The sequence below is a fragment of the Salmo trutta genome, chromosome 1, assembly GCF_901001165.1.
Source record: "Salmo trutta chromosome 1, fSalTru1.1, whole genome shotgun sequence".
Classification (NCBI taxonomy): domain Eukaryota; kingdom Metazoa; phylum Chordata; class Actinopteri; order Salmoniformes; family Salmonidae; genus Salmo; species Salmo trutta.
The window spans coordinates 35,568,767-35,594,261 of NC_042957.1; the positions used below are offsets into that span (position 1 = coordinate 35,568,767).

General features: G+C 42.1%; 1 protein-coding gene across 1 annotated transcript in view; it reads left to right on the forward strand.

Moving 5' to 3' along the window:
- The first annotated feature begins 94 nt into the window (after positions 1-94).
- The window catches only part of mboat2b (membrane bound O-acyltransferase domain containing 2b), a 66,700-nt gene continuing 41,299 nt past the window's right edge, over positions 95-25,495 (forward strand). Inside the window, exon 1 of the mRNA XM_029754927.1 lies at positions 95-761. Coding sequence (XP_029610787.1) covers positions 675-761 — 87 coding nt within the window. The 5' untranslated portion in view covers positions 95-674. The remainder of the gene's footprint in view (positions 762-25,495) is intronic.

The following is a 25,495-nucleotide window of genomic DNA, read 5'->3' on the forward strand; positions in this document are numbered from 1 at the left end:
TATATATATATTTTTTTTTAAGCCCGGAAGTTGGCATCACGTGATGATGCTCAGCCAACGGAATTCTTAGAAACGCAAAGGAAGACGGGGTTCCTCGTATGATTCTATGAAGTACGTTGTAGTTTACGATATTGCTTTGCCTCCACCTTCAGGACTGGGGTGAATAACAGTGACACTGTGAGGGGACAGCAGCGCAGCGTCTTATTTTTTTTGCGCGGAAGCAGAGCTTCATATTGAGCACCTGCGCTTAATATAACATTTTAGTATGCTATTTATATATAAGAAAATATAGATTATATTTTAGACTACGAGAGAAATGAAATAACACGAATAAAAACTAGCCTATTTCAACTGGAAACGGAGAATTAAAAGTCACATTTAGCCTTTTTAGACATAATTCAGTGGCACCAACGCCTATTTAGTCCAACCTATATGGTGCTGACATTGTCACAAACCATTGTCTAAAGCGGGAATGAGACGAATCCTTCCCCGCCCAAATTATGGTTGATTTGGGAAGTATTTCCGCCTAGAAGGTGCTGTAGAGCAACCGACAGCCAGTAGTGGCCAGCAGCAAACAGCAGCTACAGCGGTGGATGTAGGATCAGAGTCGGGGCGAATCGGGGATCCACTGTCAGAGGGGAAGGGGAGTAGAGGGACTCAACACTCACTGAATCATGGCTACTGAAACAGTGTCACCGGCATGCACTGGATCGAGTTTGCTGCAACCCATAAGCGAAATCATCAATCTCCCTCTCGACCAGGTAAATATGCAATTTCTTGTTATTTCTACAGATGCTTTTCAGTTGTATTTCTAGAATTCCGTCGCATGTCCAAAATCGCAGCAAAACCAACATTGTGCAATTTATTATTTGATTCCCAAATATCAAACAACGAAGATTGGTATTTTTCGCTCAGAAGAAATCATGAATTTGGATTGCTGTGATTCAATCGCGGTTCCACGGGTTGTGTCAACACGTTGATGCCATATTGGCATAAACGCACATCTCGTAATGATTTAATTAAAGGCCCCTTTTAAATGTCACACACACATGTCACGTTTAGTCGACAATGAATCTTCAGCCAACCTTTCAATTAAGTCGCTTATTTGAACAAAATGTACCGTAGGTTTCTGTGTTCAGAATGTAGCAGACTGTCTACAAAAATCCAATATTAGGATTCACAGCTGACATTGTCCTCTTACTGTTCAGGCTATAATGGCTGCGTTCACACAGGCATCCCAATTCTGATCTTATTTCCACCAATTCCACCACTGATCTGATTGGCCAAAAGTCCAATTTAGTGGGGGGGAGGAGGAATGTCAGAATTTGGCTGCTGGCTAAACTCAGTCAATGTAGCCAGTTTTATTTTATGCACAAAATAAATGTCACATTTTCAGTAGGCTAATCAGTGGTGTAGAATAGGCCTATGTGTGTTGCTGCCAGTGCCAAATAAATCTGTATTTATCATACCTTCAGTTATTACCAAAATTAGGGAATGTATTCATTGCAATGGTTTTCACATAGGTTTAGGCTATTCCCATTCTGATTACCTATATGTAAATGAAATAGTCTCCCTCGTCATTCGACTACAGTGAACACTCAGATAGCAGAGTAAATTCTATTAACCTGAGCCGCAGTGCACTGGTCTATGGCCCGTGACATGAATGGGCAAAAGCGGTGAGGAAGGAGCGCACTTTTCAAATCGAACCGTAATCTGTGCCGCTCGGTCATGTTGTCAACAAGGCAGCATGGTGCATCGTCCAGAAACGTACATCCCTTTTCCATAAAATAAATGATAGAATTTTCAAACTAGTTTTCATTGGGAATGCAGATAAATCATTGTTATCAAAAGCAATTATTTTTGCATGTGAACACAGAATCCTGCTCCACATGCTTAATCTAGCCTAGGCTACGTCACTTTTGTTTTGAGCTGACATCGCCGCAGGCTTTGAACGGGGCACCGGCGGGCTCACACCGGGAAGCAGCCCGGTTCCAAAACGAATTCAATCACTTTTTACCCAGTACAAACTTCTCCCACTGGAGTAACCCTGTCCAGATAATCAAATCCCCTCATAGCCTACTCAGACCACAACAGCTTGTGAAGCCCATCCCATGCAAGTTTTAAATTTGCACCCACACTTACGATCTACACAACATTTGCATCTGAAAAAATCTCTCAGAATATGCCACACGTCTCTTTCACATTCATAACCAACCAATTTGAGGCCATGCTCATTTATGGCATGCGGCTCATCCATATAGCCAATGTATGAATCCCCAGCTGCAACCTTTTTATTACATTTTTATTGAACCTTTTCTTTAACTAGGCAAGTCAGTTAAGAACAAATTCTTATTTACAATGACGGCCAAATCCGGACGCTGGGCCAATTGTGCGCCGCCCTATGGGACTCTCAATTACGTCAGGATGTGATACAGCCTGGATTTGAACCAGGGACTGTAGTGACGGCTCTTGCACTGAGATGCAGTGCCTTAGACCGCTGCGCCACACGGGAGCCCTAAACCTTGAGTTATGTGCTGTAATGAACTAGGTAAAGGATGGTAAGAGCCTCTCTCACTAAGGTCACATCACGAATGAGTCCCAAATGGCACCCTATTCCCTATGTAGTGAACTAGTTTTGACCAGAGCCCTATTGGCCCTATATACGGAATAGGGGTGCCATTTGGGACACACAACACATCTCTGGGAATGGAATCCTGCCTGTTATTGGCCAAGCATCAGCTGTTCCCTCTGATTGCCTCTTTGTCATAAATCTGTGAGAATGAAGAAATGTTCTCCCCACTCCTGGCCTGCTTTCCACTTTAAAACCTGTCTGTCACTTAAAGATCTAGGTGGTTATAGTATATTGCCTAGTACTGCCTGGCCTCTTTGTTTACAATCAACACACCTTGTTCCTTTTTTCACACCTTATGAGCCCTGGTCAAAAGTAAAGCCTTATAAAGGGAATAGGGTACCAGTTGGGCACAATCCAAGAGGATGTACTGTTGTACTTCTGCTTTCTACAAGAGACACTGTAGTTACCAGTAAATGCTCCTACAGTTTTTATGAAGGAAACGTGAACACAACAGTGGGTCATCTGAACAACTGTCTGTTCCACTTAACTCCTTCATGTGGAGAGGTATGCGGTGTGCTTGTTTGGTGACTTCATGGAGTCTATTTTAATGAGTATTCACTGAGTATGTCCATTGATCTTTGTGGTACAGCTTTGGCTCTACATACTGATGGCCTACCTTACAAACTGTAGCTTCATACTCCCTCAGAGGTGTGGCATTATATAGAATGATCTTTCTATAACGCTTATCTTTGGCCTCTTTGTACCTAAACCAAATTGTGACAGCCTCTGTCTTCCAGAATACCATCATGTTATAAATGCTGATCAACATTATTTAATGGTCTCTTTCCCTTCTCTCTCTGATGGTAGATTTTTCAGTTGTCTCTGATGACAGAAGTTGTTACTAATCTATTAAGTGATCTTGTTCTCTAGGCAGGCAGTAAAATGAGCCCTGGGTCTACTACGGATCCTGTAACATTACTCACTCTTCCGTAGACACTGGGCTGTAGTTACAGCCTACAGATCTGTGGCTTACCACTGCCTATACGGAATGCAAAGATGCCATCTACAGCCTATAGGCCCTAGACTGAGGTCTGTTGACTCTGTGGACTGGGCCATTTCACCATTCCTCGATGTTTAGAGAGCTCCCTGACTATTGGACGTTTGTCATCAGAAAGTGATTTTCCTGTACTGTATTGGCTGTAGATGTTTGCTGTTAGAAGATTACTTCATTGTCAATTTACTACATTCTCCCCAGTAGCCAACACTGATAAGGTACATACAACATATTACTATCAGGGTAGCCAGTGAGTTTGCCCACTGTTGTCTTGTAGTAGGCCTTGTAGATGGATAGGGATTATTACTCCTTTGGCCCCCCCAGTTCAGAAAGTATGTCATGTGTGCCTTGCTTCATTGCTGTAGGGATAGGATTAACCTTTATTTAACTAGGCTAGTCAGTTAAGAACAAATTCCTATTTTACAATGACGGACCACCCCGGCACAACCCTCCCCTAACCCGGACGACGCTGGGCCAATTGTTCACCGCCCTATCACCGCCAGTGATATCCCAGTTATTTGGCCTACAACAGAGATTGTAGAGACCCAAATTATTTTTTTCTTCCTGTCACCTTGAAAATAACAAGTGTATCATATATCCATATTGTGACTAAAATTCTCTCACTCTCTCTGACTTCAAGATGATATTTACCTGAGAAATTCCACAGCAATGTAAGAGTAATTGAGTCAGTCATAGGGGCTGCGGTACAATCCATCAGAGACAGTGGCAGACTAGCATTTCTTATGTTTCCCTACTTACAGTATGGTGTTTTAATGACATGCTCAAGTGATGTTACTGTGGAAACAACTTGCTATAAGCTAGAAACCAAAAAAGGAGCGACTCCAGGGATCTGCCTGTGGTCTAGAGCTGGTCTAAGCCAGCTTTACTTCAGACTTCTCCTATGAAAAGAGACAGTCTGTGTCCCAAATAGCACCCTATTCCCTTTATAGTGCACTACTTTTGACCAGAGCTCTATGGCCACTTAATAGCGTGCCATTTGGAACACGACCACAGTTTGGTTTCTGCTTGGCCATACCCAGCAACACGGTCATAGTAAGCTGATTTAGTGTTACCCTTTTCCCCCTGGACAAATCCCTATCTGCAGCTATAAGTTATAGGCTTCCTAGCTCTTACTGCAAACCCTGGCTCGGGGCAGAAGACTTCTGTAATATCAAAGGGGTAATAACACTTGGGCATTCCAGAAGACACGGTCAGAGTCCCAAATGGCAGTCTATTCCCTATGTACTAGTGTACTACTTTTGACCAGGGCCCTACATAGGGAATAGGGTGCCATTTAGGGACGCAGTCATGCTCTGCTCTTTGACTCTGATATGAGTGTCTGAGACTCCCAAATACTCAACCAGTGTTCACTTTTTCATTGTGGTCTGAAAGACTAAACTGAATCTAGATCTGCACTCTAAGATGCTTTCTACAGTTCCAGAGCTGTGGGTTAATGGTTCTGCTGTTTCAATGGAAATGTCTTCCCTATGGCCAAGTTCCATTTACATCCTTGACTGTGGTGGTATAGAAGCAAACTTGGTTACCAGTACTTTCACACATGCAGCGCAATTGACACATCCTGAGTGTGAGATGCGTCACAAATACTGCTGTCGACCTACTGCAGTGAATATTTTAGCAAGCGGAGGAGCTCAAGCTTATTGCATTAGCTGTGCGTGCGTGTGCGTGTGCGTGTGTGTGTGTGTGTGTGTGTGCGTGTGTGCGTGCGTGCGTGCGCATGAGAGAATATTTTGTGCCAAGCCATAAATGGTGGTGTTCCCCATCCAAAAGGTTTTTGCCTGAGTTTGCTGTCCAACACCCTGGTAGCGCAGTGAGAAGGAATGTGCTCAGGGAGTAGAGGAAGGCTATCTGGCACAGTGCCTGAAACCCAAATGGCAACCTATTCCCTGCATAGTGCACTACTTCTGACCAGAGCCTTATTCCCTATGGGCCGTGGTCAAAAGTAGTGCACTAAATAAAGAAGAGGATGCAGTCCGTGTGTGACCTTTACATAACCACGGGAATGTAACCAACTCAAGTCAGAACATGGAGCTAATAATGCTGACTGCTCATTTGAATAACTCCACTCAACCCCGATTCCCCTCTCATAAAACTGAGAGAGATTCATAGTATGTTGTAGACCTATGAGTTTGTTGAGTGAATACCCCAGTTGGCTAATTTGTTCCTTATGTTGCCTTATGCTGGCTGAGGTTACGTGACCATGGGACTGGGTGTTCCTATCTCTTCAGGGCTAGAAGCAGGTTGGATCAAATGGCACCCTATTCCCTCTTTACTCTACTTTTGACCAGGGCCCAAATGAGTGCCTTTTTGATATTTTAAGTAGAAATGTTTAACCAATATTGAATTTTAAAAAGCCTGTTATATTCAATGAAGTGCCCTTTTTTAATATAGGAAACATGGAGAATTCAATAAATCAGATTTGTTTTAAATACGAAAATAAAGACTTTTGACATTTCACTCCATGCACCCTCTGTGACTTCCAGGAATCTCCTTGGAGAGCTCTTTGGTCTTGGCCATGGTGGAGAGTTTGGAATCTGATTGATTGATTGCTTCTGTGGACAGGCGTCTTTTATACAGGTAACGAGCTGAGATTAGGAGCACACTCTTAAAGGGAGTGCTCCAAATCTCAGTTTGTTACCTGTATAAAAGACACCTGGGAGCCAGACTGATTGAGAGGGGGTCAAATACTTATTTCCCTCATTAAAATGCAAATCAATTTATACAATTTTCAACATGTGTTTTTCTGGATTATTTTGTTGTTATTCTGTCTCTCACTGTTCAAATAAACCTACCATTAAAATTATAGACTGATCATTTCTTTGTCAGTGGGCAAATGTACAAAATCAGCAGGGGATCAAATACTTTTTCCCCTCACTGTATGTCTGCGTCCCAATTTGCACCTTATTCCCTATTTGGTGCACTACTTTTGACCTGGGTAGTGTGCTGTGGGGATAGGGTGCCATTTGGGATGTAGTCTATAAAGGACTGCTTATGGGACACTTTCTGAGGCCTCAGAGTGCTCTCTGGAGAGCGACTGGGAATCTCCCATTTACGCTGTAATTTTCATGTTCCTTTTTCTGATAAATTAAACTAAAAGTGAAACCATGACAGTGTAGAACAGCATGCTTCTGCATTGAGAATAATTCATTTTATGTTGAGGGGCTAATTAATTTAACAAACCTCTTGGGGCTGAGAATCTCTGAAGTGGTTTAGAGACAGCCATTGACCCTATATTACTCAGCATTTTCACTGACCTAGAGAGGGAAGAAAATATTCTGAACAAAAATATAAACTCAACATGTAAAGTGCTGGTTTCATGAGGTGGAATAAAAGATCCCAGTAATCTTTCATGTGTACAAAAAGCATATTTCTCTCAAATTTTGTTAACAAATTTGTTTACATCCCTGTTAGTGAGCATTTCTCCTTTGCCAAGATAATCTATCCACATGACAAGAAACAGATTAAATAAGAAGCTGATTAAACAGCATGATAATTACACAGGTGCACCTTGTGCTAGGGACAATTAAAGGCCACTAAAATGTGCAGTTTGGTCACACAGCACAATGCCACAGATGTATCAAATTTTGAGGGAGTGTGCAATTGGCATGCTGACTGCAGGAGTGTCCATCAGAGCTGTTGCCGAGAATTGAATGTTAATTTCTCTACCATACCAACGTTGTTTTAGAGAATTTGGCAGTAAGTCCATCTGGCTTCACAACTGCAGACTATGGACATCAAGATTCTTCACCTGTGGTATTGTCTGAGACCAGCCACCCGGACAGCTGATGAAACTGAGGAGTATTTTTGTCTGTAATAAAGTCCTTTTTTGAATCCCACCCATGGCAGCGCCCCTGCCCAGTCATGTGAAATCTATAGATTAGGGCCTAATGAATGTATTTCAATTGATTGATTTTCCTTATATTAACTGTAACTTATTAAAATCATTAATTGTTGCATGTTGCGTTTTTATATTATTGTTCAGTATATATATCAATCTTACAGGCAATCTACTCCTGTGGCTAAGATTTTATTTTTCATTTTTCCTGGGAGATGAACATTGGGTTGTTATTTTACTTGAAATGCATATGGTCCTTTTTTTTTTTCTTTGTTGCTCGATCTTTGTAGAATTTTTGCCCTGGAAACATAGAAAATTGTGTGTTTCTCCGACTATTAACTCTAGAAAAGCTGTGCATTGAGCAATCCATTTCTGAACCAATGCATTCTAACAGTCTAATAAATACATTTCATATACAGTGCTTTCTGGTTATAATCTTTTTTGGCAAGACAGAACTTCCAAAGGTGGGGGAGTGGCAATCTTTACCAAGGATCACCTTCAGTGCTCGGTTGTCTCCACCAAGTCTGTCCCCAAACAATGTGATTTGCTTGTTTTAAGCATTAAACTTTCAAATAGCTCTTTGTTGACTGTTTCTGGGTGCTATCGTCCTCCATCAGCACCGGCCTGTACCCTACCTGCCCTAAACTCTCTCCTGGCCCCCTACACCAAGTCTGAATTTGTCCTGCTAGGTGACCTAAACTGGGGCATGCTTAAACCACCTGGCCAAATCTTAAAGCAATGGGACTCCCTAAATCTTTCTCAGATTATTACCAATCCCACAAGGTATGACTCCAAACACCCAAAGGCTACTCTCCTCGATGTTATCCTCCACAAATAATCCTGATAGGTATCAGTTTGGTGTTTTCTGTAATGACCTTAGTGATCACTGTTTTACAGCCTGTGCTCGTAATGGCTGCTCAGTGAAACGACCTGTCCTGATTTATCATAGACACTTGCTAAAAAACTTTAATGAGCAAGCCTTCCTTATGAACTGGACTCTGTAAAATGGTATAGAATCAGCTTGATTCCCACTGTCGAAGACTCTTGGCCCTTCTTTTTTGATATTTTCAGTGGTATTGTTAACGAACACGCTCCCATAAAGAAAATGAGAATTAAAACAGGTTCAGCCCCTGGTTCGACCGTGATCTTGCAGAGTTACTCCTCCTCAAGAATTGCATTTGTTGAAAGGTTCGGCAAACGCATACTCAGGCTGACTGGCTATCGTTAAGGCAAATGAGAAATAAGTGCACTCAGGCTATCCGGAAGGCAAAAGTTAGTTACTTTGAGGAGCAGTTCTCTCTGTGGGTCTAACCCTAAGAAGTTCTAGAAAATGGTTAAAGACCTGGAGAATAAACCCGCCTCCTCACAGCTGCCAATGTCCCTTAATGTTGATGATGTGGTTGTTACTGACAGGAAGCACATGGCTGAGCTCTTTAATCACCACTTCATTAAGTCAGGATTCCTATTTGACTCGGCCATGCCTTCTTGCCCGTCCAACATTTCCTCATCTCCCACCCCTTCTAATGCGACTACAAAGTTTCTCCCGCAGGCAGTCACTGAGTCTGAGGTTCTAAAGGAGCTCCTGAAACCTGACCCCAAAAAAACACCTGGGTCAGATGGTTTAGACCCTTTCTTCTTTAAGGTTGCTGCCCCTTTCATCGCCAAGCCTATCTCCGGCCTTTTTAACCCGTCTCTCCTTTCTGGGGCGGTTCCCATTGCTTGGAAGGCAGCCACGGTTCGTCCTTTATTTAAAGGGGGAGATCAAGCTGATCCTAACTGTTATAGGCCTATTTTTATTTTGCACTGTTTATCAAAAGTGTTGGAAGAACTTGTCAATAATCAACTGACTGGCTTTCTTGATGTCCATAGTATTCTCTCTGGTATGCAATCTGGTTTCCGCTCAGGTTATGGATGTGTCACTGCAACCTTTAAGGTCCTCAATGATGTCACCATTTCCCTTGATTCTAAGCAATGTTGTGCTGCTATTTTTATTGACTTGGCCAAAGCTTTTGATACGGTAGACTATTCCATTCTTGTGGGCCGGCTAAGGAGTATTGGTGTCTCTGAGGGGTCTTTGGCCTGGTTTGCTAACTACCTCTCTCAAAGAGTGCAGTGTATAAAGTCAGAAAATCTGTTGTCTCAGCCACTGCCTGTCATCAAGGGAGTACCCTAAGGCTCAATCCTAGGCCCCACACTCTTCTCAATTTACTTCAACAACATAGCTCAGGCAGCATGAAGCTCTCATCTATTTATATGCAGATGATACAGTCTTATACTCAGCTGGACCCTCCCCGGATTTTGTGTTAAATGATCTACAACAAAGCTTTCTTAGTGTTCAACAAGCTTTCTCTACCCTTAACCTTAATCTGAAAACTGTCAAAACAAAGGTCATGTGGTTTGGTAAGAATAATGCCCCTCTCCCCACAGGTGTGATTACTACCTCTGAGGGTTTAGAGCTTGAGGTAGTCACCTCATACAAGTACTTGGCAGTATGGCTAGACGGTACACTGTTCTTCTCTCAGCACATATTAAAGCTGCAGGCTAAAGTTAAATCTAGACTTGGTTTCGTGTATTGTAATCGCTCCTCTTTCACCCCAGCTGCCAAACTAACCCTGATTCAGATGACCATCCTACCTATGCTAGATTACGGAGATGTAATTTATAGATTGGCAGGTAAGGGTGCTCTCGAACGTGGCTAGATGTTCTTTACCATTCAGCCATCAGATTTTCCACCAATGCTCCTTATAGGACACATCACTGCACTCTATACTCTGTCATCTCAGTATACCTGTCGCAAGACCGACAGGTTGATGTTTAATTATAAAACCCTCATTGGCCTCACTCCCCCATCTGAGATATCTACTGCAGCCCTCATCCTCCACATACAACACCCGTTCTGCCAGTCACATTCTGTTAAAGGTCCCCAAAGCGCACATATCCCTGGGTCGCTCCTCTTTTCAGTTCGCTGCAACTGGAACGAGCTGCAACAAACAGTCAAACTGGACAGCTTTATCTCACTAATGTTTATCATGTTTTGTGCTGCTACCATGTTGTCATGTTGTGTCGCTAACATGCTGTGTTGTCATGTGTTGATGCGTAGTTATGTTGTCTTAGGTCTCTCTTTATGTCATGTTGTCTCTCTTGTCGTAATGTGTGTTTTGTCCTATTTTTATTTTTAATCCCGGCCTTTGTCCCTGCAGGAGGCCTTTTGGTAGGCTGTCCATTGTAAATACGAATTTCTTAACTGACTTGCCTAGTTAAATAAATAAAAATGACATTCAGAGACTTGTCCTGAAGCCACTCCTGCATTGTCTTGGCTGTGTGCTTAGGTTAGTTTCCTGTTGGAAGGTCAACCTTCGCCCCAGTCTGAGGTCCTGGAGCACATTTTCATCAGGGGTTTCTCTGTACTTTGCTCCGTTCATCTTTCCCTCGATTTGGACTAGTCTTTCAGTCCCTGCTGCTGAAAAACATCAAACATGATGCTGCCACGACCATACTTCACTGTAGGGATGGTACCAGGATTCCTCCAGACGTGACTCCTGGCATTCAGGCTAAAGAGTTCAATGTTGGTTTCATCAGACCAGAGACTCTTGGTCTCTTGGTTTTTCATGGTCTGAGAGTCCTTTAAGTGCCTTTTGGTAAACTCCAAGCGATCTGTCATGTGCCTTTTACTGAGGAGTGGCTTTCCGTCTGGCCACTCTACCATAAAGGCCTGATAGTTGAACTGATGCAGAGATGGTTGTCCTTCTAGTAGGTTCTTCCATCTCCACAGAGGAACTCTAGAGCTCTGTCAGAGTGACTACCGGGTTCTTGGTCCCCTCCCTGACCGAGGACCTTCTCCCCCGATTGCTCAGTTTGGCTGGGCGGCCAGCTCTAGGAAGAGTCTTGGTGGTTCCAAACTTCTTCCATTTAAGAATGATGGAGGTCACTGTGTTCTTGGTGACCTTCAATGCTGCAGAATTTTTTTTGGTAACCTTCCCCAGATCTGTGCCTCGACACAATCCTGTCTCGGAGCTCTATGGACAATTCCTTTCGACCTCTTGGCTTGGTTTTGCTCAGACATGTGGTGTCAACTGTGGGACCTTATATAGACAGATCTGTGCTTTTCCAAATCATGTCCAATCATTTGAATTTACCACAGGTGGACTCCAAGTTGTAATACCATCTCAAGGATCATCAGTTGAAACAGGATGCACCTGAGCTCAATTTCGAGTCTCATAGCAAAGAGTCTGAATACTTATGTAAATAAGGATTTCAGTTATTTTGAATAAATGTGCGAAAATGTCTGAACCTGTTTTTGCTTTGTCATTATGATGTGTTGATTGATGATTTAAAACAAAATGTCATCCATTTTTAAAAAAGGCTGTAACGTAAGAAAATGTGGAAAAAGTCAAGGGTCTGAATACTTTCCAAATGCACTCTATGCAATTGTAAAAATATTCCTTTGATTTTGTTTATAAAGCTCTTAAGTAACATTAGAATACGAAAAAAAGCATTTTCATTAGTTTGTTACTGATGGCTATATCTAATAACCCAAAAAACCACAATTCAGTGTTATACACCATCAAATAAATTCCTTATTTTGTTAAGACAGGTCTTAATAAGAAACATAAAAAAAAAAAAAAACAATTATATTTCAAAAGAACAGAATTGTATTTTTTAACGTGTTATGTTACTAGTCTGCCGCTTAGTAGCCTATGGCTATACTTCTGCAAGTCCTCACGTGTAGAATAATATCGGCTGTAATATTCTACAAAAAATATGGGCCGTTGTCAGATGGCAGCTAACTGTTTGGTGAAGGAATGGCAGGGGGCAAAAATGATATGTCCTCCTAAAACTGCTAATACACATCGACAGTGTTTTGAGTATACTTGTATAGGAAAAGTCAAGGACAGTGGGACATGACTTTGAAAATTGCATTGTAGGCTAATTAAAATGTTAAATTCATATGACGCTTCTAGTGTTAATCCACAGATAAAAAAAAAAAAAAGTTTCCCCTTAGATCTATGATTTAATCTCTCCTCATTCATATTTCAAATACCCACGTGGATTTGTCTGCTCTTGAAAACCAGTGAGTAGCTGGGAGAGGTGGGACTTGCAGCACGCCAAGCGTCTCAAATAGAACCAAGTTCTATTTTAGTGCCTAGTTTACGCAGACACCCGTTGAGGTGCGAGAGCAGTGTGGATGAAATGATTGAATAGCATGTACGGGGGTTAGGATTTATAACACTGCACAGGATCCTCTTTCAAAAAGGGGTTCAAAACCTGGCACACTTGCTTATAAACAATCAGTATATATGTATATGACTACGATAACGCTAAATTTGAATAATCAACATAATCTGAGGAGTACTAGTTTTTACAAATCAGTTCTTTAGTTTGATCATTTTCAGGATTTTTTTCCCTTGCCTACTGTGCTCTGTGTGTGACAATGTTCTGTGTGCTAGCAGGCCTATTTACATGGGCGTTTGGGCATTTTAAATCTGCTCACTGATTGTACTTGGCTGCCAGTGGGCCCCTCTACTGTGCTCTTCCACCTACAAAAGCGCTTCCTTCCCTCTGTCAGAGGCTAGGTCCCACCCAAATGACACCGTTGGGTGATGGACACAGTCAGAGATGTCTTCCCGGCGGAGCATACTGGAACATGATGGGAATTTCCCCAGTTCCGGTAGTTAGATCATTCCGGGACGGGATTATTCAACTTCTGTATCTGTGAAGCAATGTGTTGTGTGGGAAAAGGAGATGTTACTGATGATTCATCTAGAAAAGAGTGTTCTATAGATTCCTCATTTTAATGTTCTTCTCAGTATGGTGAGTTCTGCCCTTGAACAGGGTCAGCAGGGTCATGTCTGTGTCCCAAATGGCACCCTGTTTGCTATGTAGTGCACTACGTAGGGGAGTAGTGTGTGTGATTTGGGACACGCCCAGGGTCAGAGTACTGAACCGCTGGGAAATGAAACCCCTGTTGCGTGAAGTCATAAAGTCTTGCCCTAGTATAACCATCAGGATTGGTAAAGAGAATAACAAAGACAGACTGTAGCTCATGGCAGTAGGATTGATGGCATTGGTAGCCTGACTACCCTCCGCTGCCTCCTGGCACTGGGGCCACGGCCATGTGGCCTGGGTAGTGGCTTTATGAGGAGGCCGCTGTCCCTCAGGAGTGACTCATTCTATGATTCATTCTCTGTGGTTGTGCCCCAAATGGTACTTCCCTATAGGCTCTGGGCAAAAGTATTGCACTAAATAGGGAATTGTGCCAGTTGGGAAGCAACCTATGTTCCTGACACCTCACGACCTGGGCGGATCTCAGTCAGAGCCTTATCCACCCCCAGCTGCACGCCCTTTGCGCCCCTGGCCAAAAGTAGTGCACTATATAGGTAAAAGGGTGCCATTTGGGATGTAGATGCAGACTTAGTGTAATATGAATGATAGAGGGTTTGATGTGAAGTAGTTAAATAGATTAATTGGTATTATTCTTCATGTCCACTATGATTATGTCAGGTGTGCATTATTGCATCTGCATCACGCATCTTTCTCTGCATGTGTAACTCATCTTTGCGAACTTGTAATCTGAAAAGAAAATGGACAACACATTATTCTTCCTCTGTATATCATGGGAGGTCTACCTCATCTCTGGAAACGGCAGTAGTCATGATTTCTCTCCTGATCAAACCTCTATTACTCTAGTGTGTGACTGTCTAGCTATGGGGACTCTTGAGATAAATAATTGCGTGTCTAATGCATTGCACTGAGAGAGCACTTAGTGTTCATGGGAGATTTAATCATCTGAGAGCAACTTCTTGCTGCTCGGTAATACCCGATGGACAAAGCCATCGATCACATGACACAAGTCCTTCCTGTGTGAAGACTCAATAGCGTGTTGAAGCCAAAAGAAGTCGGTTAAGATAAAACATGCGCAGTTTGAGCTACTACCACTCCAGGAAGTAACTCAGTGCTGCATCCTCTCATTGACTAACTTAAGTTAATAATCAATTCAAGGACATACATCTGGTGTATTAGAAGCAATTATTGGTACCATAATTGTCTTTTGAATTTATTACATTTTTTACGTGAAGATTGACCATGAAGATTGCAATTCTTTTAATTCACTATAATGTGGGATCCTCTTTTCTGCATAATAATGCCTGCACTACTGGTGTACCGCAGTAGGCCTTGAACTTCCGTGGCTTCAATGACAGGGGGCAGTTGTTCTCCCCAGTTAATACCGATGGCGATGACATGCCAAGAGCAGATGTGTTGCAAATGGGGAATAATGGGTTCAAAAGTTTGGGGTCATTTTAGAAATGTCCTTGTTTTTGAAAGAAAAGTAAAAAAAAAAATTGTCCATTAAAATAACATCAAATTGATCAGAAATACAGTGTAGACATGGTTAATGTTGTAAATTACTATATATATATATATATATATATGATGTTTCTGTGACTGCAGCCTGTGGGGTGTAGGGCCAGGCTGGATCTGATAACAACCTCAGTGGCCAGGGGCTGGGTCTCTGGAGTGAGACCTGGGGAAATGGTCAGTAGTGAAAACAGGAAAAGGGAAGAACTGTGGAATGTGCAATCAGCCACTGACGTAAAACGGTGACCTTTTTCTGTTGGTCACAGTGTGGCAGAGACTAGAGAGAAGGGATGTGTGTGTGTGTGTGTGTGTGTGTCACAGGTGGCTGGTGGCCCCTTAATTGGGGAGGACAGGCTCATAGTAATGTCTGGAATGGAATAAATTGAATGGTATCAAACACATCAAATGTGGTTTTCATGTGTTTGATGCCCTTCCATTCACTCCATTCCAGACATTATTATGAGATGTCCTCCCCTCTCCTTCGGTGTGTGTGTGTGTGGTGCCAGCTGGGGTTGTGTTCCTCTGGTTTTCTCCAGATGTACATCTTATTGATGTATTTGCGGTTGATAAAGTGTCTGAATTCCAACTGGCAAAGTGAATTTCCTATTTGCCCATGACAGTATTTTGATGTCAGACAGGTTTTTGATGGGTGGAGATCGTGACTTTGCATATGTTCTAGGCTTGAACAAGAGTAGAGGCAGTGGTTCTCTTGTTTTGGATAGGCTGTCCTTACAGCTATAGTTGTTAAGAAGAAAAGCCATTGAGGATATGGCTTGTTGCATTGTGGCAATGAGACAGATGATGCGATGAGACAGTTGATTGTAAAAACATGGCCTCTGCTCAGCAGCACATCAATATCTTTGCTATGGGAAGGCATGCAGGCTGTATCCTAGCAACAGGCTTCTTCAGGATCCATTCCATCATGGGCTCCAATGAGCCTTAACATTCACCAGCATGTGTTCTCTCTTGCCTCCTTGTGATTGGATGGATGTTGCGATTTAGAATAGAGGCTCGTTCAATCCAGTAATAGAGGAAATTATTATCTTTGTTTTGTGTAAGGTCATAATTTTCTATCTGAATGACATAGATCTCTTCTAGTGAAATTTGACTTTCCCCTCTCAGTTTTTCTGTTGTAGGCTGCGTCCCATATTCCCTATATAGTGCACTACTTTTGACCAGAGCCCTATGGGAATAGGTGGACATTTGGGACGCAAACGTAATCCTGTGAGAGGAGGAGGAGGAGGGTGATGGTGTAGTGATATATGGGTCTCCCCATTCTGTCGTCTCTGGGCACTGCCTCATCCTGGCTTTATGCATTAGTTTTCCATACAATGTCTGACATCTTGTGTACTAGTCATCCTTTTGTTTTGGCTTCTTATTGTTTGTGAAGGCTTAAAAAAATCCTTATTTGGCAAAAATAGTATTTTACATCCTCCTGTGGTGTTGTGTTACCATTGTTAAAACATGATCGTGAATGTCTCCTCATCTGCACAGATAATGTGCCATTAGAGGCTGTCTAAAAAAGATATTTGACACAGGTTGGGTTACAACAGCCAATTGTAGTAGGAAACACATTTTCTGAAACCTATTTAAAATGTCTATCTACACAGTAACATTTCCTCCAACTCTCAACATTGTTAATTTTCTTCATTTGTTCTACAGTCCACCCAGAATGACCTTGTGATCTGGAAGGTACTTTAACATTTATCAGAGATTACTGCATACCAGTTCCTGTTTGCGTCCCAAGTGGCACCCTATTCCCTATACAGTGCACTACTTCTAACCAGAGCCCTATGGGCCCTGGTAAAAAGTTGTGCACTATATAGGGAAAAGGCAGTTATTTCCTGGTCCCTCAAGCAGAACATCTGATTTATTTGCACTCCATCAATGTCCGTCTGCTGGCTGGCACATTCTCCCACACATCCAGTACATATCCTCCCCAGCTTTACCTCAACCCACTGCTGTATACAGTATGAACCAAGCCCAGAGTAGGAGTGCTGATTAACGCCCCTACTAAACTATAGCCATCGGGCATCCAGCATTGCCATCAACCATTGAGGGAATGCTTCCTTTGAAATCAATGAATAATGCTGTACTGCCTGTGTTGCGCTTGCGTTGTGTCATGTCCAATGGAAGCGTCCAAGCTCAAGAGTCGCAGAGGTTCAATTCCTGATGGCTGACGCATGTGCTCATTCTGTCTTGTGAATTGAAATAATAGAAAATTATAGTTGATTTTGGATGCATAATGGCCCCCACTAGACACCACTAGTGAAGTCAAGAAGCTGCTAGCTATCTGTAACTCTAGCTAGCTAGACTATAGCTGTGTTCGAATACTCATACTACCCACACTAACCATACTATTTGTGGTGTGAATTGAGTATATCAACTCTGCAAAAAAAGAAACGTCCTCACTGTCAACTGCGTTTATTTTCAGCAAACTTAACATGTGTAAATATTTGTGTGAACATAACAAGATTCAACAACTGAGACATAAACTGAACAAGTTCCACAGACATGTGACTAACAGAAATGGAATAATGTGTCCCTGAACAAAGGGGGTGTCAAAATCAAAAGTAAACAGTCAGTATCTGGTGTGGCCACCAGCTGCACTAAGTACTGCAGTGCATCTCCTCCTCATGGACTGCACCAGATTTGCCAGTTATTGCTGTGAGATGTTACCCCACTCTTCCGCCAAGGTACCTGCAAGTTCCCGGACATTTCTGGGGGGAATGGCCCTAGTGAAGAGCACTTTTTGCCAGTCCTGTCTGGTCCATAGACTGTGGGTTTGTGCCCATAGGCGACGTTGTTGCCGGTGTGATGTCTGGTGAGGACCTGCCTTACTGTTGCCATCCTGTACCTGTCCCACAGGTGTGATGTTCGGATGTACCGATCCTGTGCAGGTGTTGTTACACATGGTCTGCCACTGCGAGGACTGACCCTGGGCATCTTGAGAACGGACCCTGGGCATCTTTTTTTGTGTGTTTTTCAGTCAGTAGAAAGGCCTCTTTAGTGTCCTAAGTTTTCATAACTGTAACCTTAATTGCCTACCGTCTGTAAGCTGTTAGTGTCTTAACGACCGTTCCACAGGTGCATGTTCATTAATTGTTTATGGTTCATTGAACAAGCATGGTAAACAGTGTTTAAACCCTTTACAATGAACATCTATGAAGTTATTTGGATTTTTACGAATTATCTTTGAAAGACAGGGTCCTGAAAAAGGGACGTTTTTTTGTTGTTGCTTATTGGTCATAGTATAGATATAGTTAGCATGCCAAAAGTTCCCGGATTTCACCAAATATGAAGTATACGAGCAGGGGACACTATTTCCGTACTTTAGGGCCCATAATGCAATTCTTCATGAAATGGGCATGGCTTCACATTTTTTTTCAGATTTGAAGAAAATATGCAGCCGAAGAACAACGTTAGCGGATACAAATTCATTGCTTTAATTAACTAATTATGACAAATGTTAGCAAAATGTTGAGCAATGTAATAAAGTCATTATTTTTCAAATAAATTAGCTTACACTTGATGTTGGCTGACAATTTGTTAGCTACGGGGTCCTTACGAACCACATGCTGGTACATACTGCTGTAATGACGTGCCATGTTAGCTAGCTATCTAATGTTAGTTGGCTACTTATACATCATACTTGCCAGTATATTAACTGTAGGCTAACTAACTACCCAACGTTTATTGACTTTATTATTCCAGTCATTCTTAGCTAAATGGTATAGCCGTTGCTCGTTCTCAATGGACTTTCGGGTGCTTTCGTAAATTCGCTCTGAATTATTGAGCGCTCAACACCGGTCGAATATGGCCGGTGTCAGTTAATGTCGGCAAAAAAGCGCAATTAAATTATTGCCAGCAACACAGTTAGTCACCAACACTCTGGATAACATGAAAACTGCCTAACCAGCTCTGCTAGGGCGAGTAAAATGGTCAGTGGTCACTCTCTCTCATTTGTGTCGACGTAGCTCGCAAGCTAGCCAACGTTAGCTTGGGTGGTTGACTGCCGTTGTAAGAACGCTCAAATTAACCCTACTCCTCGGCTCGAACATCCTAGTGTGCGCTCCGAGAGGGAAACGCTCTGAATTTACAAACCGACATCTGACAGCGCTCTGGCACTCCAGATTAAATTTAAGAACACACCCGAAGTCGTAAAATGTCTAACTAGTCATTTGTTACGCTAACTAGCTAGCAAGAGGTTGCATAGCAACAGCATCAACTTCCGGTAGAGCTAGTACGCTGAACTGAAAAGATAATGTTCCGTTTACAAAAAAAAATTAAAAAATACAAAAAATGTAAAAAAAATGTTCCGTTTACAGTATACTAAAATTAACTAATAGTATATACTCATTAAGTATGCAGTATACAGTATGTTAGTATGGGTATTCGAACATAGCTTATGTTTACATTCACAATGTAAACAAACAAAATGGTACAGTAGAGGAAAATAGAATAGCCTCTTCCCCTCTGCTCCTCTCCACTCTCAAACCACACGCTCTGTGTAGCAGGTAGAACTTCACATTGAGGGGATGCTGATGACAAAGCAACGCAAGTGTTAGGATCAGTTCAGCCTTTTTAGATTATAATGAGTCCGATTATTATAGACAGGGAGGAACTGATCCTAGTTCTACTCTTACTCTGAGACGCTTTATGAATACGGGCCCTGAACCGAGACCATAGTTCAGAACACCTGGCACTGTAGAAGGTATCGTCTCTGGTTGGGGTTGGCATGACGTGCCCCTGCAGGCTGCAGAGAGCAGTAGGAAGGAATACTGTAGCCTAGCCTAGACATCAAGGAGCATGAATTAAAGAAGATGATGACGCTTGAGTGTCTGGAAGGAGCGTACAGGAGTGGAGTGGAGATGAGAGCTCTGCCTGCACAGCAGTAGGGCCACTATGAGATATTAATGAGTGGTAGATAAATTCAGAGCAGGATTTTTTTTAAATAGGTCTAACTCGTCCCTCATAACTTTCTTTCTGACTGTCACACTTGCTCCCCAGCATTGTTCATCTTAAAAGGCATCAATCTGAACGGGGTATAACGGCACATTTCTGAAATTTGCCATTATTCCCCTTTTTTAAAAAGTCCTAGACTTCATCTTTTACATAGTCTAAAACTGCAGCTGTAAGTTTTAGGGTTAATCTACCTTTCGATAAACTGAAAGTATCCTGTGTTAGGAAAAACTTTGAGATCCTTCTAATTTGGCCAGGCTATCGTCCTTGTTCTGTCCCATTTAGAAATGTCATATCTACTCAAACACTATTTCTAGCTTTGTGCATCCTTCCATTTCAATACGTCTCGATACGTATCTAGATACATGGGCTACAATACATTTGAGTTTGAAATGATTCGGTGCAATTCGGTTTGATTAGAGAACGAATCGATGCGATTCAGTTTGATACTATTTGATGCACTAACATTTGTTGCATAAACACATTCATTTAACAATCTAAAGTAAAATCTGTTACTGATGTCGCTCATGAGCTGGGCCTCTGAGTTGGATCTGTGTGTGTGTGTGTGTGTGTGTGTGTGTGTGTGTGTGTGTGTAAATTATGTATGTCTGGCGTATGTGGGTCTTTCTATAAATAATGGGGCCAGTGTGAAACATTGGGATAAAAAAGAATTCAAGGATTTTTATGCAGTTCCACATGTGAACTTGGACTGGGAAATATATGCAAATTGGTCCATACAGTGCCTTCGGAAAGTAGTCAGACCCCTTGACTTTTTCCACATTTTGTTACGTTACAGCCTTATTTTAAAATGGATTCAAAAATAAATAAATCCACATCAAGCTACACACAATACCTCATAATGACAAAGCAAAAACAGTTTCTTTAGAAATGTTTATAAATTTATGAAAAATAAACTGAAATATTACATTTGCATAAGTATTCAGAACCTTTACTCGGTACTTTGTTGAAGCACCCCAGGCAGCGATTACCGCCTCGAGTCTTCTTGGGTATGACACTACAGACTTGGCACACCAGTATTTGGGGAGTTTCTCCCATTCTTCTCTGTAGATCCTGTCAAGCTCTGTCAGGTTGGATGGGGAGCGTCGCTGCACAATTATTTTCAGGTTTCTCCAGAGATGTTCAAGTCCAGGCTCTGGCTGGGCCACTCAAGGACATTAAGACTTGTCCCGAAGCCACTCCTGTGTTGTCATGGCTGTGTGCTTAGGGTCGTTGTCCTGTTGGAAGGTGAACCTTCTCCCCAGTCTGAGGTCCTGAGCTCTCTGGAGCAGGTTTTCATCAAGGATCTCTCTACTTTGCTCCGTTCTTCTTTCCCTCAATCCTGACTAGTCTCCCAGTGCCTGCCCCTGAAAATCATCCCCACAGCATGATGCTGTCACCACCATGCTTCAACGTAAGGATGGTGCCAGGTTTCCTCCAGAAGTGACATTTGGCATTCAGGCCAAAGAGTTCAATGTTGGTTTCATCAGACCAGAGAATCTTGTTTCTGATGGTCTGAGTCCTTCAGGTGCCTTTTGGCAAACTCCAAGTGGACTGTCATGTGCCTTTTTACTGAGGAGTGGCTTCCGTCTGGCCACCCTACCATAAAGGCCTGATTTGGTGGAGTGGTTCTCCCATCTCCACAGAGGAACTTTGGAGCTCTGTCAGTGACCATCGGGTCACCTCCCTGACCAAGCCCCTTCTTCCCCAATTGCTCAGTTTGGCCAGGCGGCCAGCTCTAGGAAGAGTCTTGGTGGTTCCAAACTTCTTCCATTTAAGAATGATGGAGTCCACTGTATTCTTGGGGACCTTGGGACCTACAGACAATTCCTTCGACCTCATTGCTTGGTTTTTGCTCTGACATGGACTGTCAACTGTGGGACCTTCTATAGACAGGTGTGTTCCTTTCCAAATCATGTCCAATCATTTGAATTTACCACAGGTGGAGTCCAATCAAGTTGTAGAAACATCTCAAGGATGATCAATGGAAACAGGATGTACCTGAGCTCAATTCTGAGTCTCATAGCAAAGGGTCTGAGTACTTATCTGTTTTTTAGTATTAATACATTTGCAAAAATTTCTAAAAACCTGTTTTTGCTTCGTCATTATGGGGTATTGTGTGTAGATTGATGATTTAAAAAAGGCTGTAACGTAACAAAAATGTGGAAAAAGTCAAGGGGTCAGAATATTTTCTGAATGCACTGTATATTGTGATTATTATGATTCTATATGTATTGCAATTTGCTAATGCTATTTCTTAAAAAAAAAAATTTTTTTTTTAAAAGAATAATTTGATGTTCAAAACATATTGCTCACTATATGTCTGCTGCAGAGAGACAAAAAGGAGAATGGAAAATGTGTTTTGATCAGTCATGGAAATAAGTGTACTATTTAAAAATAGGATTAAAAATACCAGAGTTTTGGAGCAGGTACAGCTGACTAGTGCTAGCTCACACTACTTAGAAAACAAAAAAATATATAATATACAGTACCAGACAAAAGTTTGGACACACCTACTCATTCAAGGGTTTTTCTTTATTTTTACTATTTTCTACATTGTAGAATAATAAAGACATCAAAACTAAATAACATATGGAATAATTTAGTAACCAAAAAAAGTGTTCAACAAATAAAAAAAATATTGTATATTTTAGATTCTTCAACGTAGCCACCCTTTGCCTTGATGACAGCTTTGCACACTCTTGGCATTCTCTCAACCAGCTTCATGAGGTAGTCACCTGGAATGCATGTTAAAAGTTAATTTGTGGAATTTCTTTTCTTCTTAATGTGTTTGAGCCAATCAGTTGTGTTGTGACAAGGTATGGGTGGTATACAGAAAATAGCCCTATTTGGTAAAAGACCAAGTCCATATTATGGCAGGAACATCTCAAATAAGGAAAGAGAAATGACAGTCCATCATAACTTTAAGACATGAAGGTCAGTCAATATGGAACATTTCAAGAACTTTGAGAGGAGACTGCGTGAATCAGGCCTTCATGGTCAAATTGCTGCAAAGAAACCACTACTAAAGGACACCAGTAAGACTTGCTTGGGCCAAGAAACCTGAGCAATGGATATTAGACTGGGGGAAATCTGTCCTTGGTCTGATGAGTCCAAATTTGAGATTTGTGGTTCCAACCTCTGTGTCTTTGTGAGACGCAGAGTAGGTGAACTGATGATCTCCGCATGTGTGGTTCCCACCATGAAGCATGGAGGAGGTGTGATGGTGTGGGGGTGCTTTGCTGGTGACACTGTCTGTCACTTATTTAGAATTCAAGGCACACTTAACCAGCATGGCTACCACAGCCTTCTGCAGCGATACGCCATCCCATCTGGTTTACGATTAGGCTCCAGGCTATCTGACCAAGAAGGAGGATGGAGTGCTGCATCAGATGACCTGGCTTCCACGATCACCCAATCTCAAACCAATTGAGATGGTTTGGGATGAGTTGGACTGCAGAGTGAAGGAAAAGCAGCCGACAAGTGTTCAGCATATGTGGGAACTCCTTCAAGACTGTTGGAAAAGCATTCCAGGTGAAGCTGGTTGAGAGAATGCCAAGAGTGTACAAAGCTAGTAAATAACCCCCCTCCCCCATCACTAGTAAATACCACCTTCCCACTTGGTTATGAACGCACCATGAGCTACCACATTATGTGGAAATTTGATTAGATACTTTTTTTGATAATTGACTTTAAAGGTTAAATATATATTATTTTTTATTCTATAAATTAGAAAATATTTGACAACCCTGTTTGTAAGCTTTCAAATGATATCAAACTCAACCGTTTATCTTTTTCTGAGATAAAGACATGGATGTCTAATGGTAGGGTGGGGTTTGAAAAATAGGTCAACTTTGAGCACCTCGATCTACTAAATATTTTGGCATTCATGTCCATTAAGTCACTTTCTGATCACTCTACCAAGGGCAAACATGTTTGGAAGGTTTCATTCAAATCTAAATGAGTGCAGTCAGAAAGTGATTGAATTCATATGGAACGACCTAGAGCCATGAACAAAGACTGGAAGACAATCAGCCCTGGTCAAATAATACGGCTGTCAGCTGCCCCTTAGAACAATCCTGGCTTGGCCCAGGGCTCGATATTTAGATCTGTGCCCCAAATGACACCGTATTCCCTTTATAGTTCAACATTTTTTTACCAGGTCTTCCAGGGATCGACCCCACCTGTCAGCCAGCCAGCAAGGACAGTCCAGACTCCAGCTCTGGAGAGAGACCGGGCCAAGGCTTTACCGCCACAGGACCGTCTTAAAGGGCCTAGGAACTTACAGCAGAGAGGCCCCACAGGTTCAACAAAGGGCGAGCTGGGAGTGACAATTGATCACTTTTAATTAAAAACATTCGGAAAACTACGGCGTGGTTCTCCAGAAACTGACCACAAAATCAACCATGCAGAAGCTTTTTTTATTTGAATGGCTCCCTGTGATGATCATCAGACACTTCTGTCTTTCTCTCTTTGCAAAGCTTTGAGGAGGTTATGTCTTTTGGCTTCTCATTTGCTCTCACAATGGACTTACCTGATTTATCATCAAGGAGGTCCTATTTTCTTCAGTCTCTGCATTAATTTCTCCACTTCAGTAGGGTGGCCAGAGTTTAACGTCCTTAGGGATGGATTGGAAGAATGGGCTCATCAAACACACAGCCAGAATAGCTTTGGATTTTCATCTGACATGGCGATAATGGCTGACTCCCAAATGGAACCCTATTATTCCCCATATAGTGCACTGCTTTTAATGGGCCCTGGTCAAAAGTAGTGTACTACATAGGGAATTGGTCGCCAATTGGGATGCACACAATATGAATCAGTGGGTTTTTATTACCAGTCAATTTTTAGGAAGCTCTTTCCCTTATGTTTAAAAAATCGAATAAAAAATATGTGGACAGAATACTGAAGTCTATTCAGTGCGTCTGAGCTTGTGGTTGAATTGAGTCATTGAGTTTAGTCATTTCGGTATTTAGGGACAGATTGGGGGAGTAAAATAGTCTAACGCTATGCTAATGGCTGTGCTGTGAATCTTTTGTGTGTGTGTGTGTGTGAGACCTAGTAAAGATTTGAAGTGTGTGTGTGCTCATATAACAATATGCGGTACTTGTACATGGATAGATTTTGCAATACAATCACAAGCTCTGTAATGTGGAAAACCTACTGTACACACTCCACACTATTGTCCCTAGCCCCGCACTGTAGCTCTTGCATTGTCATTGTGTATGCCTGAGCCGTGCTAAACACAAGCTGTCCAAACAGAGCAGAGGAGATGAGGGCTTTGAAGGCTTTCTTCCTCCCTGCTGGCAGAGAGGCCAGCTGCACCCAGAAGAACACCCTATTCCCTATTGAGTACACTACTTTTTATCAGAACCCTATGGTCCCTAGTGGAAAGTAATGTACTATATGTAATAGAGTGCCATTTGGGACATACTCCAGGGCTCCACAACCAAAACAGAACACGGCAGCCATTTGAGGCGAGCTGGATGAAATACAATCAGGAATGTTCATTATTATTTCCTATTCACTCCCTTCCCTCTCTGCCTTGCCAAACACACACTAACTTTGTTTAATAAGTTAAAGGTGGCAGCAGGCTGAAGAGAAGGGAGAAGGAATGCAACTATAGCTTGACTCGACCACAAAAATAGGAAAATATACATCCTCATTTTTATAGGGTGTTTTCACTTCATGTAATATCTGA